This window comes from Lucilia cuprina, chromosome 5 (assembly GCF_022045245.1).
Source record: "Lucilia cuprina isolate Lc7/37 chromosome 5, ASM2204524v1, whole genome shotgun sequence".
Classification (NCBI taxonomy): Eukaryota; Metazoa; Arthropoda; class Insecta; order Diptera; family Calliphoridae; genus Lucilia; species Lucilia cuprina.
This window is the reverse complement of record NC_060953.1, coordinates 52,952,533-52,970,298: the sequence shown is the minus strand read 5'-3', so window position 1 is coordinate 52,970,298 and position 17,766 is coordinate 52,952,533. Positions and strand designations below refer to the sequence as shown.

The 17,766-nt window shown below is 27.9% G+C and overlaps 1 protein-coding gene across 1 annotated transcript in view; it reads left to right on the top strand.

The window, feature by feature from the left end:
* LOC111679388 (formin-J) overlaps positions 1 to 17,766 on the top strand; it is a 126,882-nt gene that overhangs the window by 80,253 nt on the left and 28,863 nt on the right. Inside the window, exons 4-5 of the mRNA XM_023440963.2 lie at positions 1,031 to 1,758; positions 4,820 to 4,979. Of these exons, the coding sequence (XP_023296731.2) occupies positions 1,576 to 1,758; positions 4,820 to 4,979 (343 nt within the window). The 5' untranslated portion in view covers positions 1,031 to 1,575. The remainder of the gene's footprint in view (positions 1 to 1,030; positions 1,759 to 4,819; positions 4,980 to 17,766) is intronic.

Here is a 17,766-nt window from a genome sequence, read left to right as displayed (position 1 = left end):
GTTGTTTAGTTTGCTGATCTATTTTAAAGAAATTGTTGATGATTCCATTCTAACTTAATTTATCAATCAATTTAGGGTCGATCGATGACGGTCCTTTCTGAGTTTCATTTTATTCAGATCGAAGGTCTTCGAGCAACAAATCTGTTTAACAATTTACTTTAGCTTAAACTATAGTATTTTTTATAACCATTTTAGGTCTCTATTGCGGTCTTTAGAGAATCCAATAGAATATCAATCTGACAAGAATTTTAATAACGATCGCTGATCGATCCGATAAAAAAATTATTTATGAATTTATTATGCTTCGATCGATGATATTTTCATACTTTAATATCAATAAAACCTCTAGCGATAAATTTTTGTTGCAATAACTGATCGTTTATTATGCTTCAATCGATGATATTTTCACATTTCAATATCAATCAAATCGAGGATCCTCTAGCGATAAATGTTCGTTACGATAACTGATCGTTTCGAGAACTTAATTTAAATAAAATTCGTACTAAACTTAAGGAAATGTTTGGCTTGACTAATGACAACTTCAGTTTGACATTTTGAGAAATGTATGACAATTTAAGAAACTTTCATTTAGTTTCTTATACACAAAGAAGAAAGAGACAATTTAAAATTATAAACGCTTGGTACCAAATTGACACCGAAATGTTTATAAGTTTACAGCAACAATGTCAACGTCATACAGAACATTGCAGTGTCAAAATGACAACGATTCGTTGTAGAAATCACAACGATGCATTGTCGAAATGATTTAATCACAACTATGCGTTATTATAAACATCATCGGTTGTCAAAATGATAACTGGGTGTTATTGAAATTATATACACATCCGTTGTATAATGTTAACATGTTAAGCCTACTTTTGACAACGGATTATATCAATTTCGGTACTTTTCTACCGGTTTTTCTTTCTTTGTAATATAAAAAAAATTTAAATAATTATTATTTAATTGACTAACTTAAAAACCAATTACATACTTTAATTAATTACTTTTTTCTCTTTCTTTTTTACAGATTTTCCACAAAAAAAAAAAAAACATAAACAAAATATGGAAACAGAACAAAAACAACAAGAAGAAAATCTCTGTATAAACAAATGTCAACCATGTTAATTTATGCAAATGCATTATTATTACAACTAATTGACAATTCTAAACAAGTCGTCATTAAATGACAACACGTTCCTTATTATCTACTTCTACTTCTACAACAATCTACCAACAGTACTAGCTGGCTTTCTGTTACTTGCAACAAAGAAACCAACTGCAACAGAATTGTAGAAAAATAAAAGAGACAAAATATTAAAAAACCATAAAAAATACAACTATATATATTAACACAAAAATTTAAGCAGCCGCAGTCATTGAAAACAATTTAAAGTCTCGAATTTAAAGTTTATTAACACCAATTTATTTTCCTATTTATTTTAATACGAAACGGAAATCCATAAAAGGGCTGTTATTTCTTTCTTTTTTGTACAAGTTAGTGGCGACACTAACTCTTGTCTTCCTTTTTTTTTGGCCTACACAAAATTAAAAACCGAAAAACATTCATTCACAATGGACTCACGCATCGGCCTGGATTATATTGTCGAAAATCGTGATTATATTTCGAAATTAGGCACCGCATTGGATACGAACAATGTTGTGGTTAAGAAGCAAGTCTTTGAATTACTATCAGCTTTATGTGCGTATAATGCCGATGGTTATGCTCGTGCCATAGAAACATTAGAATATTATAAGGTAAGTTCGGTTTTTAAATTAATTTAAATAAATATACTAACCAACCTCCCCCGCCCCCCCAAAAAAAAAACATGTTTAAAATCTATAATAGAAATACTAAATTTTCATGCTCTTCTAAAAACTTTTGGAATTAGGAAGATTGAAGAAAAACTGAAGATCAGTGATTGAAAATTAAGCAGATCGATACAAAAACGATATAAATAAAGATAAAACTTTATTACTAAAATATCCAGGACTAAAACTGAACATTTTTATTAAAATAATCTACACTTTAACTAAAACCAACTGTGGAAAAGATCAGTGATCAAAGCAAAATCAGAAGATGAAATGGTACAAAAAAAATTTGTTGCCATAAAGGTCAATGATCGAAACGACAATTGGAGTAAAAAAACATAATAAAAATGATCATCGCTTGAATCTTAAATACTAGCAAAAAAGATCACCCATTAAAGCTAAAATACTTTAAGATAAATATCTTCAACTGAAGCCAAAATTATTGATAAAATGATCACCGATTTGTAAAGAATGTAAAGATTGAAGCTAAATTTGGATAAGAAAGTGCAGGACTGAATCAAAAACTGTTTGTCTAAAGATCGGTAATATACCCTAAAAGACATCTATGAAAATTGCTCCATAAAAAGACCAGCAATTGAAACTACTTAGATTAAATTATTAAAAAGATCATCAATTGAAACTAAACACATAAATGATCGTAGCAAAATTGTTAAGAGGAGGACAGAGGATTAAGTATTATAATCATAGCAGCATTTGGAAATCAAAGCGAAAATTACTTATAGTGCGAACGGATAAGTGATCGTAGCAAAAAAGTTTATAAAACGAAAGATCCAGATTTCAAAATAAAAGTAAATAATGCAGCAATTAAGACTATAACTGCCTTGACTAAATAATATAGAAGAAATTGTTGATAGAAACTAAAATTTTAACATAAATACCGGTTAAAACATGATCGGAGATCAAAGCTAAAAATGGAGTATGAAAACTTTAAAAGTTCCAGAATATCGTTAATAAGACAATCAAGGCAGTAAGAAGATCAGTTATCGATTCAAAACTTGTTTGGTATAAAGATAATCGATCAAAACTAAATTTTATTAAAATAATCAACGATTAAGACAACAGTAAATCGTCCATGAAAACAGTGGCTATAACCAAAACCAGATAAAAAAAATACTAAGAAAAAATCACCAATTAACGCAAATATATAGAGCATAAAAAGTTAACAATTAAAGCAGTAAATGGTTCAGAGAATCTCAACGATCAACGCTAAAATTGAAGAAAAGATCACTGATCATAACAAAAATCTATTGACAAAATGATCCCGGATTGTATACAAAATTGGGTCAAATGTGCAGCAATAACAAAACGATCAATGATTGCAAATAATTTTGCAAAAAGATCATTGATCCAGAAATACAATAATAAGATAAGCAATAAAAAGATAAGCGATCGTAAGAAAATAGATTAAAGTTTGAACAACTAATCAAATAGTACATAACGTTCTGCGATTAAGGTTATAAAAAGATCTATGTTAGTTGATCAACCAGTATTGTTTGAAATCGATATTAATATTATAATATTAAATGATCATAGCAAAAACTGCTAAATTTAAACGATCTAGGATTAAGATCAACAATAGACTTTTAAAACTTTAGCAATCAAAGTATAATACGATCAGTTATCGAAGCTAAAGTTAGAGTACAAAAGATGGGCGATCGTGTCAGTAATAGCTTCACAAGAAGATCAGTGATGGAAACTAAAAATTAAGTTAACAAATCTAAACTTAAATTGTTTGAAAGATTGAATACAAAATAACATTAGTTCTTCACAAAAAGATTGGTGAGAAAGACAAAAATATATATGTTTAAAGAAAAAAGATATATGTATAAAAAATGCAGAAAGATCACCGATCGCAAGAATATAAATAAACGTTTGAACAAACGCTCAAAAGTCTACAAAAAGTTTTGCGATTAAGTCCATAAAAGATCTACGTAGGTTGAGCAACCTGTAAATGTTTGCGATCGAAAAGATCACTGATCATAGCAAAAACTGATAAAGATAAAGCATTAAGGTTAAAACCTCAGCAATCAAAGTTTTAATACGATCAGTACTCAAAACAATCAAAAAAAAATAAGAATACTAAGGAAAGGCGATCGTGTCCATATAGTTTTCCAAGAAGATCAGTGATGAAAACTAAAAATTTAGGAAAAAAATATAAACTCAAATAGTTTGAAAAATTGTATATAAAATCCGATTAGCTATCAGTGATCGTACAACAATTAGTTGCAAAATATCTGTAATAAAAAGTTTGATAAAAGAACTACAATAGCAAAAACTGGTTAATAGAAAGATATAGAACAAAAGCTGACTATGGAGCATTAACATTTCAGAGAGGTTTACAAAACGAACAATGACCTAGTGATCGATATAAAGTTTATGATGGAAATCTCCGCAAAATCACAGATCTTTTATAATTCGCTTTAAGCTTATCTCGTTGAACTTTTAATTCCTTAAATGATCATAAAGATCAATTGCGATCCTAAACATTTAAAGTGTATTTGAAGATTATAAAAGATTTTTCAGCTTAATCAATTATCTCTGTAATACAACATGAAACACTTTGTTAACATCTCAAGATCACAGATCATTTATAATTCACTTTTAGTTTATCTCGGAGACCTTTTAATTCCTTAAATTATCATAAAGATCACTTGCGATCTTAAAAATTTAAAGTTTAACTGAAGTTTATTATAGCGTTTGCACTTAATTCATTTCTCTCAGTGATACAACATGAAACACTTTTTACACTTCGCAAGATCAAAGATCATTTATAATTACGTGTAGTCTATCTCAAAGACCTTTTGCTGCCTTAAATTATCTTAAAGATCACTTGCGATCTTAAGCATTAAAATTTCAGAGAGATTTACAAAAATATCAATGATCTAGTGAGTGAAATTAGAGAGTAGTTAAAAAATGTATTTCCAGATGCAATGATCGATTTGTCGATCAACTATTTCTAATATGTTTTTTTTCTCCATCTTTCTAGAATCTCAAAAATGAACGATATCGCTTTAAAATTGTTATCAACGAATTGGAAAAAACAACAACTATTGAATATCAAGTTGCCCTTTTGGCATTTATTAATTGTGTGATCATTTCGGCCGCTACGCTACAAGATCGCATAAGAATACGAAATGAATTTATAGGTAAGTGGAGCATAAAGACTTAAGTAAATAACTAAAAAATAAACTATTATTAAACTTTTGAACAATTATTATTTAAGTATTGTAATTAAAAAAGGCGTGTGTTTAGAGCATTAATAACAGTAAGTCAAAAACCTTAATTGACAATGACACCAACCCGACAGCGAATAATAACGGATCAAAAGTTTAATGCAAAATACCATAACAATAGAAAATGACATAACAAAATTTCGAATTATAAGTTTTTCCTTATAAAATAACAAACTCTCAATAAGGAATTGAAGACTAAAAAATAAATAAATATTAATATATTAACAAATAAAGACTCAAGAGCGTTTGACCATTTAATTGTTTATTTCTTGTGTTCGATCACATTAGCACAGAAGCATTTAATATTGAATTCAAAATTTGTTTTTTTTTTCAAAATCAAGTGTTAAAAACCATTGACTGGCAAACACCTTCACATTATGCGGGTGAATAACATTTCGTCTTTAACATCACTATAAAGACTTAAACAAAAACCCATTGATAGTACACTACTGTAGTGTAAAAATACTACTAACCAATGAACCATAAATATCAAGCATGAGTACACGATTTTACATACAAATAAATAACAACAAATTTATGTATTTTTTTTATCAAATTTATTTTATGCGAATTTAAAGAAAAATATACAAAAAAAAAAAGAAATCAATAAACCAAAACAACTTCAAATAAGAATTCAATGCTTAACGCCAAATTTATAAACAAACTTAACCCTATAAGGGAAAGGGGGTTTGTTGCTAAAAACAGTATTTAACGGTGTTAATTTAAATGTGAAAAATTTAATTAAAATAAACCGTTACACTTGTTGATGTCCATATTAGAGTAAAACAAGTATTTTAATTAAAATTTGGTGTAGATAATTAAATAATAGAAAAATGACGTAAACATTGGCAAATTTTGAAAATATTTGTCACAAAGTCTATTAACCGTTCAATAAATGATCATTAAGATCACTTGCGATCTTAAACTGAACTAAAGGTCATTATAGACTTTGCAAGTAATCTATATCTTAGCATGAAATACTTTTAACACTTAGTTTTTAACTTTCAGCTTATCTTGGTGAACATTTCATTCCTTAAATGATCATATAGATCACTTGCGATCTTTAACATTTCAAACCTTACTAAAGATCATTATAGATTATACATATTATTAATTATGTCTGCGATATAACATGAAACACTTCGTTTTTTTTTATAATTAGTTTTTAGCTTATCTCGGTGAGCTTTTTATTCCTTAAATGATCATAAAGACCACTTGCGATCTTAAACATTTAAAGTTTAACTGAAGTTTATTACAGCTTTTGCACTCAATTCATTTATATCCGCATACAACATCAAACACTTGCAACACTTTGTTTTTAACTTTGTAAGATCACAGAATTTTTATAATTCGCTTTTAGCTTATCTCAGTGATGATAAAGATCACTTGCGATCATAAAAATTTCAAACCTAACTGAAGATCACTATAGATTTCGCACATAATTCAATTATCTCTGTGATACAACATGAAATACTTGCAACACTTCGTTTTTATTTTCGCAAGATCACATATCTTTTATAGGTCGCTATTACCTTATTCCGATAACCTTTTGATTCCTTAAATGATCTTAAAGATCACTAGCAATCTAAAACAGTTAAAATATAGCTGTACATTATTATAGAGTTTGCATTTAATCCATTTATCATGAAAAACTTTTAACACTTCGTTTTAAACTTCGCAAGATCATTGATCCTTTTTAGTTCCCTTTTAATTCATCTAGGAGACCTATTCATCTTAGCTTTTATAGTTGACGTTTTTATAATCTAGTTATTCCCTGCTTTGATCAATTTCATCTTTAATCAAAGTTCTTTGTGTGTCTGTGTGTTTATTAATCAATGTTTATTTTAATTGAAGAATTCGAAAACATATTCGATCATCAAGATCACTTGGACCTAAAGATCCCTTTGTAGAATAAAATTTTCACTTGAATCACAAATCAAAGAAGATCATAATGATCACTTGCGATCTTATATATTTAAAATGTTACTGTCGAACTGTAGATTCACACATGAAACACTTTCAAGAGTTTAAAAACAAACTGGATTCAAGTGATTTAGGATCAATTAATTTAGTAGCCACTGCTAGAATTAAATCTTCAATTAAATTACTGATCATAAACGATCATACTAAGGCAAATTTCAATTGTAGATATTAGACTTTAGACTTAAAGGATTTGTCCCTGTGTACGATCGCAGATCTTTTAAATATCACTTTATTAATAGTTTTACAATATAATTTTATATTAAATCGAAGATTTTTTTATTGAAATGTTTAAACCAAACATGATCACAAAGATATATTATCCCATTTTAGTTTTAACTGCCGATTTTTGAAGAACTAAATGTTCACACAAATTACGGATCATAGAAGATCGCAAATCTTTTAAAGATCGCTTTATTGATAGCTTTGCAATATAATTTTATATTCAATCGAATATGTTTTTATTAATCAATATCAGATTGAGATTTTTTAACCAAACGCTATCACAAAGATATAATTTTGTTTCAACCGTCGATCTTTGTAAAATTCAATTTTCATTTAAATCACTGATCATTACTGCAAATTGCTTAATTTCAATGTTTAAACATTTATAGAACAATTTAAGATTTCCTTAAAGATCTTTCATTGATCCAATTATAGATCTTTATAGAATTAAAACAACATTCGTTATAATTTGGAATAGATACCAATTTCATCAATTATTTAATTGCGAGTATGAAATTGATCAGTGATCTTTACAAAAATATATTTTAGCTTTAATGGTAGACCTTTAGGTACATTTCATTGTTCTTTTTATTAAATCTTTAAGCTTTCATGGATTTGTTACTCTTAGTCCACACTTTTTAGTTTTGTGTTTCAACGAATTTCAGATTAGATCCTTTTATTAATGAATTCTCCCTAAGATTGCATATATTTTTATCAATTAGTTTTAACCTTTACTTATTATACTTTTTCAGAACTAATTTAAACTTTAATCACTGCTATTTTTTACTGTATCGCAAATCTCTTTACCAATCAATATTAGTTTAATTTTGTCAATCAATTTTGAGTTTAGTCTCTGATTATCTCAACGATCGTACAATAAAAACTTTGATCACTTTAATTATTATTATTTTTTATTATATTTTAAGTTTTATCACTGATATTTTATTCGATCACTAAACATTTTAGACTGAACATTGATCTTTTATCTCTGAAAATATTTGCATCATTACTGATCTTTTAATTAATCGACAAATGTTATTTTATGTTGAACCGCAATTCTTTATTGTCAACCCGTTGTAGATCCGATCAGTGTGATCATTTTGTCAATCAGTATTAGCTTCGATCACGGACAAATTAAGATTTAGCTATGATCACTGATATATTTGTATGTAATTCTAGCTAAGATCAGTTTAGTTTCAACTAACCAATATAGGATTTGATAACTGATAGTTCAGTTGGAATATTCACTAAAATCTCTTAGTTATAAACTATATAGATCTTTGATAGATCTTTGCATTAATCATGATCTTTTAAAGAGTTATATCACAAATCTTATTATTTTCATTTAATCGTTGATCAGTTGGATCAGTTAATTTCTTGAGAATCGGGAAACTATATACTACAAAACTTGACATGTCAAAGCATGATATTTTAAAGAGTTCTATCACAAATATTTTTTTATCTGCAACCCCTTAAAGGGTTAATGCAGATAATCGGCAACTATTTGTTTATTTACATTTCATTGAAGTTTTAGCGGCATGAAATCTTATAAGAGTAAGTAGCATTTTGCGCCATAACCTTGACCAACAGTTCTGACAAAAGCAAAGTAAAAAAATCATAAAAAAACGACTGTTGACGAATGATGACGATAGCACATTAACATCAAAATTTTACCTATAAACATATAATTTTAATAAGCCTCCAGCTACTTAGAGAAGATAAACAATAAGAAGTTAAAGTAGTCACAAAAAAACCTTTCCTTAGTAATGAACCGCAACAAATGGCCATAAAACAAAATTTTAACACGTGTTAACGATTTAATGATGAGGAGGCTGTCGTTTAAAGTTACAACTAATTAATTTGTTGTTAACCCTATATTATGAAATCATTATTATAGTTAAATTTCATAAAAATATTGTAGTGCCCCCAGGGGGCATGTTACCTTGGTAAAGCCTCCACCTTGGTGTTATTGCAATCCCAGGGTATAAAGAAGTGGTCAATACCTCTAGTCTGGTCGGTACTTAGAAATTGCTTACAGTCTACTGCCTGGCTTAGTCCTTGCATAGATTGAAAAGAGGTACTACGGGTGGCCAGTTACCCACAGGACTATATCCTGGCTGGTCAGTTGGTTGAGGTTCCTTTTGGATACACGCAGTGGCTGTGGTTTAAACCCAAATTCGAGGGAATAGTAAGTGGCGGTTAAAAGAATGATGTAAGGTTAAGTCAATATTTCGGGATAAGTTCGGTGATGTTGCCGAAACAACAGATAGCCCACAGAGGAGTGAATGAGGGACTATGCTTTGAAAATGAGTTGGTATTAATTGTATATGGTAATGGATGAATGTGAGGTACGGCGGGCCTAACCCTATTATGAATGTGTCGTATGTTTTTCTCTTATGAATGTGTCGTATGGATGAGATGTGTGCAAATGATGCCACTGAATTTTCCTTCCTTGTCCAGAGTATACTCTGTTCATATCTGAATTACCACAGTGTGTCCTTGTGATTAAGAAGAATGTCCTCGGCTTATTTTATGGATTCGTATTTCGGTCCTAGGTGCTGTTGCCGAATCAACAGAGGCCATTCAATGGTCAGAGATTAGATAGTTTTAGTACTTCAACAAAGTGCTTTACATGGACCGGTCAAAACCAATATACAAAAATTGCCACCTGTTTTCTATATTGAAGGATAAAGGGGAATTGGTAGACCGTTGTCAAGTCTAGCCAGTGGATGGAAAAGACCACCGTGAGGTAGGGCATCATGCCAGATACTCACGTAAAACTCTCGACATTTATTCATACATATTGTAGTAAATTTTCAATTAATTTCATTATTAGTGAGTGTATGATTTTGGTATGATTAAACAGCTTCCGGTTATTCCTAAATGGTTATAGATATTTTTTCTCTTTTTATTTATTTTTTTTTAAATATTTATTTAATTTATTTAATTTCACCTGCCTTTTTAAATAAATAACAAGTCTTCCTATTTGGGTTTATTTGACGTAGAAACTTGCCTCTGAGAGTCTTTATGTTTGTTCCCAATTTATTTCAACAATTAATTGTGCCAAATTTGGTCTTGGGGTATTTTGTTGTAATTAAAAACAATAGATGTTATTTATTGTTAAACGTTTGTTGTTTTTTTTTTTATTTTTTTGTGTGGAAAAAAACGTAAAATTTTTGTTTAAACTGGCAATTGTATAAAGGAAACCGTGTTTGTGTTATGGAAATTTTTTCAAACAAAGATTTGAGGCAATCAAATTAATGAACGGTATTGAAAATTTACAAATTTATTGTTGCTTGGATCACAGTTTGTCTAACAATGATAACTTCGATAGTCGATCCTTAAAGCTATGATCAGTGATATTTTTTAGTTAACTATTATTAATATTGATCACTGATCTTTTTGTAACCAGTTTGAAATTAGATCATTTATTTATATGCAAATAATTTTAGTTGCGATCGCTCACACTTCTAATCAGACATTACTAATATTCGACCTGTGATGTTTTTCTTTATACATTGATCGCTAAACTTTACAATCATACACCGCTCACACAACATTAGTATCGATCACTAATCTTTTGCAACCAGTTTGAATTTAGATAACAGATCTTTATGTCAACAATTTTAGCTGCGATCGCTCATACTTTTCTTTATACACTTTAGCTTTGATCGCTGATCTTTACAATTATTCACAGCTTTTTTTGTCAAACATTTTATCTTCGATTACAGACGTTTTACTGTACAGGTTTGCTTTTAACTTCACGATCACTGATAATATTACATTCCATTATTGTTCTTATTGTCAACTTATTTCAGCTTGGATCACTGATCTTTTAAGAACAAATTATTAATTTAATCACGAATATTTTTAGGAGCAGAACTTAATGTCGATCGCAGAATTCTTTTATAAAAATATCAACTATGGAACGAATTCAGGGTGGATTTATTTTAAATTATTTTCTCTTCTCTTTTTTTCTCATTTTTATATTTTGTAACAAAATTTTTTGTTTTCGGAGGGTAAATTTTCAACCTCCCATGGATTCACGTCGTACTTTGATACTCAGTTTTAGTCAAATAATTTAAGCTTTGATCACTAATCATTGTGATCCTTCTACAAACAATATTAGCTTCGATCACGTTTTACTTAACTTCAAACGCTGATATTTAGTGTTTAATATTTTAAGTTTGTCTTATGATCTGATTCCAATCATATGTAAGTACGATCATTGATCTTTTTACAATTAGTTTTAATCGTAAATATCTCAGTTCTTAACAGTTCGCATATCCTTTTGCAATAAATATTAACTTCGATCACTGATCTTTCAGTTAATCAATTTTGGCTTAGTTTGCTGATCTTTTTGTTAATCAAATTTCACTCTCATAATTTAAATTTTTGTTCTATATGTTAGTAAATTTTAACATCGATCACATAAATATCATTTTGAAATCCAGTTACTACACCTTTTTGCAGCCTATATTGTTATTAGGTCTGTTCTTTTTATCAACCAATTTAGCTTCGATTAACGATCTTTTGATTGATCAATATAAGTTTTCATCACTTCTGTTCATCTTTAACTTTGAACACCGTTATTTTGTTCAAACAAATAAGTTGAATTTTTGAGTCTTTTGAAAGTCAAAATTTGTTCGATCACTATAGTTTATCTCCAAAAATGTTTGCTTTGATCACTGATCAATATTAGTTATTTTCATTAATCAATTGTATGATCGATTGCTTATTATTTAGACATTTAACTTTAGCTGCGATCACTAGTTTCTAAAAATTTAGAATTAATTTTAGCTTCATCAAAAATTTTTAGCTTTAATTAGTGATGCTTTTCTCAAGAAATTTATCTACGATCACTAATCAGCTTTTGTCAACTTTTATTACGATCGGTGTTATTCATTAACTTTAGCAACGATCACTCTTATTATTCTTCAAAAATGTTTGCTTTGATCACTGATCTTAAGACATTTAGCTTTAGCTACGATCACTAGTTTCTCTAATATTTTAATGAAAAAATTTTAACTTTAATAAATAATCTTTTTCTCTAAAAATTTATGGACGATCAGTAATATTTTTGACAACTTTGTTTCGATCAGTGTTATTTTTTAACTTTAACATCGATCACTATTATTATTCTTCAAAAATTGTTAGCATTGATCAGTGATATCATTTAGCTTCAATTTATGTCATATTTATGTCGATCGCTGTTTATATTAAATAAAATTACCATTATTAATCAATCTTATGATCGATCGCTTATCATTTTATCTAAAATATTTAGATATTTTTAGAATTAATCTTATCAGCAATCTCTTATTTTATTATTTTCTTTTTCAACAAATTTCCCTGAGATCACTTATCTATTTGTCAACTAATATTTGTTTCTATTCTCTAACTTTTAAACTTTCTGATACAATTTTCAAGCTGCAATCGCTGATCCTTTTTTTTCAATCAATATTAACTTTGATCTCTGATCTTTTCTTTTAAACAATTTCAAATTCTATCAGTGATCTGTTGGTATGGCAATATCTAGTTTCTTAAGCCAGTTTCCCACCCGAAAACTTGTTACATTTTTTTGCATTATTCATTTACTTATATTCCCACCAGCCCTAATTAAAGGGGGTGTGTTTCAAAATAATTAGCAACTATTTATTAAACATTTTGTTTAATTACCATAATTAACAAACCCTACTTAGTTTTTAAACTACTGTTTACAAATTATTTACATGATTTCGTATTTGTCATTTTCAAGAAACTGAACTTTGATTTATTGAAATGTGACAGAACAATTTATACATAATTCATCTCATTTTCTCATTGTATTTGTATACAAAGCAGATGATGCAGAAAGATGTTAAAATGATAATAATAATAAAAAATAATAATACAAATAGTTGAGAATATCAAATTAAACTACATTTTCTTTTATTACTTTGAGTTAAATAATTCAATTAATTTTATCAAATGTTTGTTATATGAACAATTTATTTGTTTTGAATGACATTTAATTGAAAATTTTTATTATTATTTTATTTAATGCATTAAACGAGAAGGCAGAATGTGATGCGAATAAATAGAGTAAAATAGGAACTAAAAGAGAGGCAAAATTTACGATCTTAAAATACCGGTACTTGTAGCTAAAGTAGTTTAACAAAAAAAGTGATCGAGTTTAACATTCAAAGCAAAATGATCAGCGATCTTAGCTGATTTGGTGGTCATGTTAAAGATGAACTATGATGACGAAAAGATCAGTGATTAAAGCTAAAATTTGCTGAAAAGATCGCCGTTCAAAATTAAAAATTATTAAGAAGAACTATTAGCGATCGTAACTTTAAAATTCAATAAAATCTCTGATTAAAGTTAGAAATTATAAAGAAGTTTCAGTGATCAAAGCTATTATAGTTTGACAAAAAGATTAGCGATCGCTTCTAAGTAAAAATACACTCAAATACACTCAGTTATTTTTGTAAACCAATTTAGCTTCGATCACCGATCTTTCTGATCAATAATTAAGAAGATCCGTGTGGTGAAAACTTATTTGGTGAAAAGAAAAGTGAACAAAAAAAATGTATTGAGAAGAAGATATTCTGAAGTTAGAATTAATGAAAAAGTATAATTAATGAAAAAGTAGTTTGACAAAAAGATTAGCGATCGCATCGAAATTAAAAGCACTTAAATATCTTTTTAACATCCAGTTATAACTCCTTATTATTGCTATTAGATCAGTTATTTTTATCAATCAATTTAGCTTCGATCACCGATCTTTTTGATCAATATTGAAGAAGTAAAGTGATGGAAACTAATTTAATGAAAAGATCAGTGATCATAGCTAAAATGTATTAAGAAGATGATGGCTTATTGCAATTTAAACAAGTTTGAGAAGAACTCTTAGCGATCACAGTTAGAATTAATGACAAAAAATATCAGTGATCGCAGTTATGATAGTTTGACAAAAAGATTAGCGATCGCACTTTAAAAAAATTGTTTTAAAAATTGTATAATAAAACGTAATGTATCAAGCGTTGCCTCCGGTAGGTTAGTGGTTAGTGTTCTAGTCTGGTAGACCGATGGTGTTGGGTTCAATTCCCAACTGTGGCACTGGTTAAGGACCGCACAGCAGGCCCGATAGAGGCCTAGATGTATTTCTTCTGATTTGATGTATATACATCCTCCTTTCAAACTAACTACTAACTAACTAATATATCAAGCAGGGCTAAAAGTAATAATACCATTACGCAACGGAAATGGAACAAACCCATAACCTAAAAATTATTAGGCTTCGATCACTGAACTTTAGCATCGATCACTGATCATCTGGTCAATAATTATTAGAGTTTATCGTATTTCTGCTTTAACTTCGATCACTGATATTTCTATCAACCAATGATAACAACGATCGCATTTTACAAACAATTTTAGTTTCGATCACTGTTGCTATTGTCAATAGATCTTTTCACCTCCGATCTTTCTGTAAGTCAAATATTTGTTTCAATCTTCTCAAACAATATCAGGCTAAATGTATTAATATCATTAGGCAACGGGAATGGAACCCGTAACCTAAACTTCAATAGACTATTGATTGTTTTATTAAGTTACCAGGTTTTAGCCTTTTCCTTTTTTATAATTAAAATTTATTTATTTTTTATAATTTTAGATTTATTATCTTGAGATTTGCCGCCAATTATGACTAGAGCAAATTAAATTAACTCTATTGTTAGTTTTTGCATATAATTCCTATATGCAAATGAAAAATAAAAAAAAAATAATTGTATGCCTTTAGTTATAGTAATATGTTATTAAATAATTAATAAAAAACTCATATTTATGAATAATTTTTATAAATTTTATACAATTTGTTATTATTAATTATATTTTCGAAGTTATGCATCACGGTATTTAGCACATTAGATTAAGTTTACTTTTGCCTTCTGGTTAAAAAACAAATATTATTAATAAAAAAATCAGATATTTATAAAATTAATACACGATAAACGTTACAAGATATGCTAACAAGATGTTGAAGAATATTATACAAAAATACACTGAGAAAAATAAACAACATTATAAATTTAAGAAAATAATTCAAAGAAAATATAAACAAAATTAACCAAAATATGTTAAGAGAAGATTAAATATTCTATTTCAAAGAAAAAAAAAAACAGATCATTAGCATTCAACAAAAACATGATTTTATTGTTTCAGTTCCAGTTTTTTTCGATAAAAATAACTCCATACAACAAACTGTTAATTAAACAATTCTAAGAAAATTTAATTATACATTAATTGTTTCATTAATGTTTAGATTTATTGTCATCAAAAACCCATTATTAAATGAATGAAACACAAAGAACGAAATTTTAATCTTCCATAAAATTTTCATTTATTTAAAATCTACAGTTCATGAAAATTCTAACAAATTATTTAAAGATTTCCATCAAGCAAAACGTTTTAAATTTAAAAAGCAATATTCTTAAAAGAAATAAAACTTTGACAGCAATTTAGAAATATTTACACTGAAAGAAATGCAATTTAAAATTTTGAATGAAACTTTTTGTTATATAAACTTCTATGTATAAAAAATTATTGCACTAACGTAATAATTCACTTTTTGTTCCGAAAAAAAAAAAAAATATTTAAATAAATTCATTAAATAACAATCAGTCTGCCAGACAAAAAAAATATTGGAACGATCCATGCACAATTGTTATAAAGAAAATACTATATGAATGCATGTACCCATTGGTTTAAAGTAAAATATTACAGTAGAATATCAATTATATAGAATTTATTTAGACTTGACTAAAGCATTAACTATATTTATGGCTGTTTAATTTTATCAACTGATCTTTATTTGATCACTAATCCTTTATAAAGGATTACTATTTGCCGAACACTTATACACTATACTATAGTATAGACTATAGTATAGACTATAGTATAGACTATAGTATAGACTATAGTATAGACTATAGTATAGACTATAGTATAGACTATAGTATAGACTATAGTATAGACTATAGTATAGACTATAGTCTTGACTATAGTATAGACTATAGTCTTGACTATAGTATAGACTATAGTCTTGACTATAGTATAGACTATAGTCTTGACTATAGTATAGACTATAGTCTTGACTATAGTATAGACTATAGTCGTGACTATTGTATAGACTATAGTCTTGACTATAGTATTGACTATAGTCTTGACTATAGTATAGACTCCAGTCTTGACTATAGTATAGACTCCAGTCTTGACTATAGTATAGACTATAGTATGGGCTACTATCGCGAATATACTTAGTCTTGATTGTATTATGGACTATAGTATTGACTATAGTATAGACTATAGTCTTGACTGTAGTATAGACTATATCAAGACTATTGTATAGACTATAGTCAAGACTATAGTATGGGCTACTGTCGCGAATATACTTAGTCTTGACTGTATTATGAACTATAGTATTGACTATAGTTCAGACTAGAAATAACTTGTAATTCCAACAAAAGGGTGAATAATAGCTAATCGAAATTCTACTGTAAACTTTACTATATAAAGATTCACATCTGGATTCACATAATTCTATATACACACACAACAACAACATTTTGTACTTTTTTCGAATAATTCTTTATAATTTAAGACAAATGTTTAAAAAATTGTCAACCATTTGTCACAAAATATTCTTAACTTTTACTATAGTACAGCAATGGGTATAGTAAATTTGCATGATAGTATGACAATGCATTGTATTTAAAATGTTGGTTCGAAATAATTCCAAAGGAGTAACGTTGTTAAGCATTTATAAAGTATTTATTTAGTTTTTTTATGTTTTACTCATAAATGAAACGCAACTTAATTTATTTTAATTGAAAACAATGAATAAATATTTTGTTTTAATACTTTGATTATAAAAACTTTTTTTCCAACTTAATAGTTTATATATTTAAACGTTGTAAATGTTGCATACGAAAAATACATGTTGCAAGTAATAAAGTCAAATCAAACCTACAAAATAACAATCATTCACTTATTGTACTTTGTCAGTCAGTCCGTCAGTCAATCTTTCATGCATTCATTCATTTATTTGTCTCTTTTATCATTAAATGTTTTGGTCAAATGATGCATGATGGTAGAGGCCCCCTTTTTAGTAAGAATTCTGATGCAGCAAGTGTAGTATAGTTCTCTTGTTGTTTTTGTGTTCTTTACAAAGTTCATGAACTCAAATTAAGTTTTTATATATTTTGTTCATTTAAATTTTTGTGTTCTCTAAGGGATTTAGCGGAGACAAGTGACATTTAACATTTGAAATACTTTTATTCGAGTTCATTTTTTCTTCGGGGCAATAATTATTATTAATCTGTGCCACATGTCAGTTTTGTTGTTGTTTTTTATTAATTCTTGTGATAAATTAATATTGATAAGTAGAATTTCTATGGAGAAAAAAGTTGAAAAGTTGATGAGTTGTTCTTTTTTATGTTTTTTTCACATT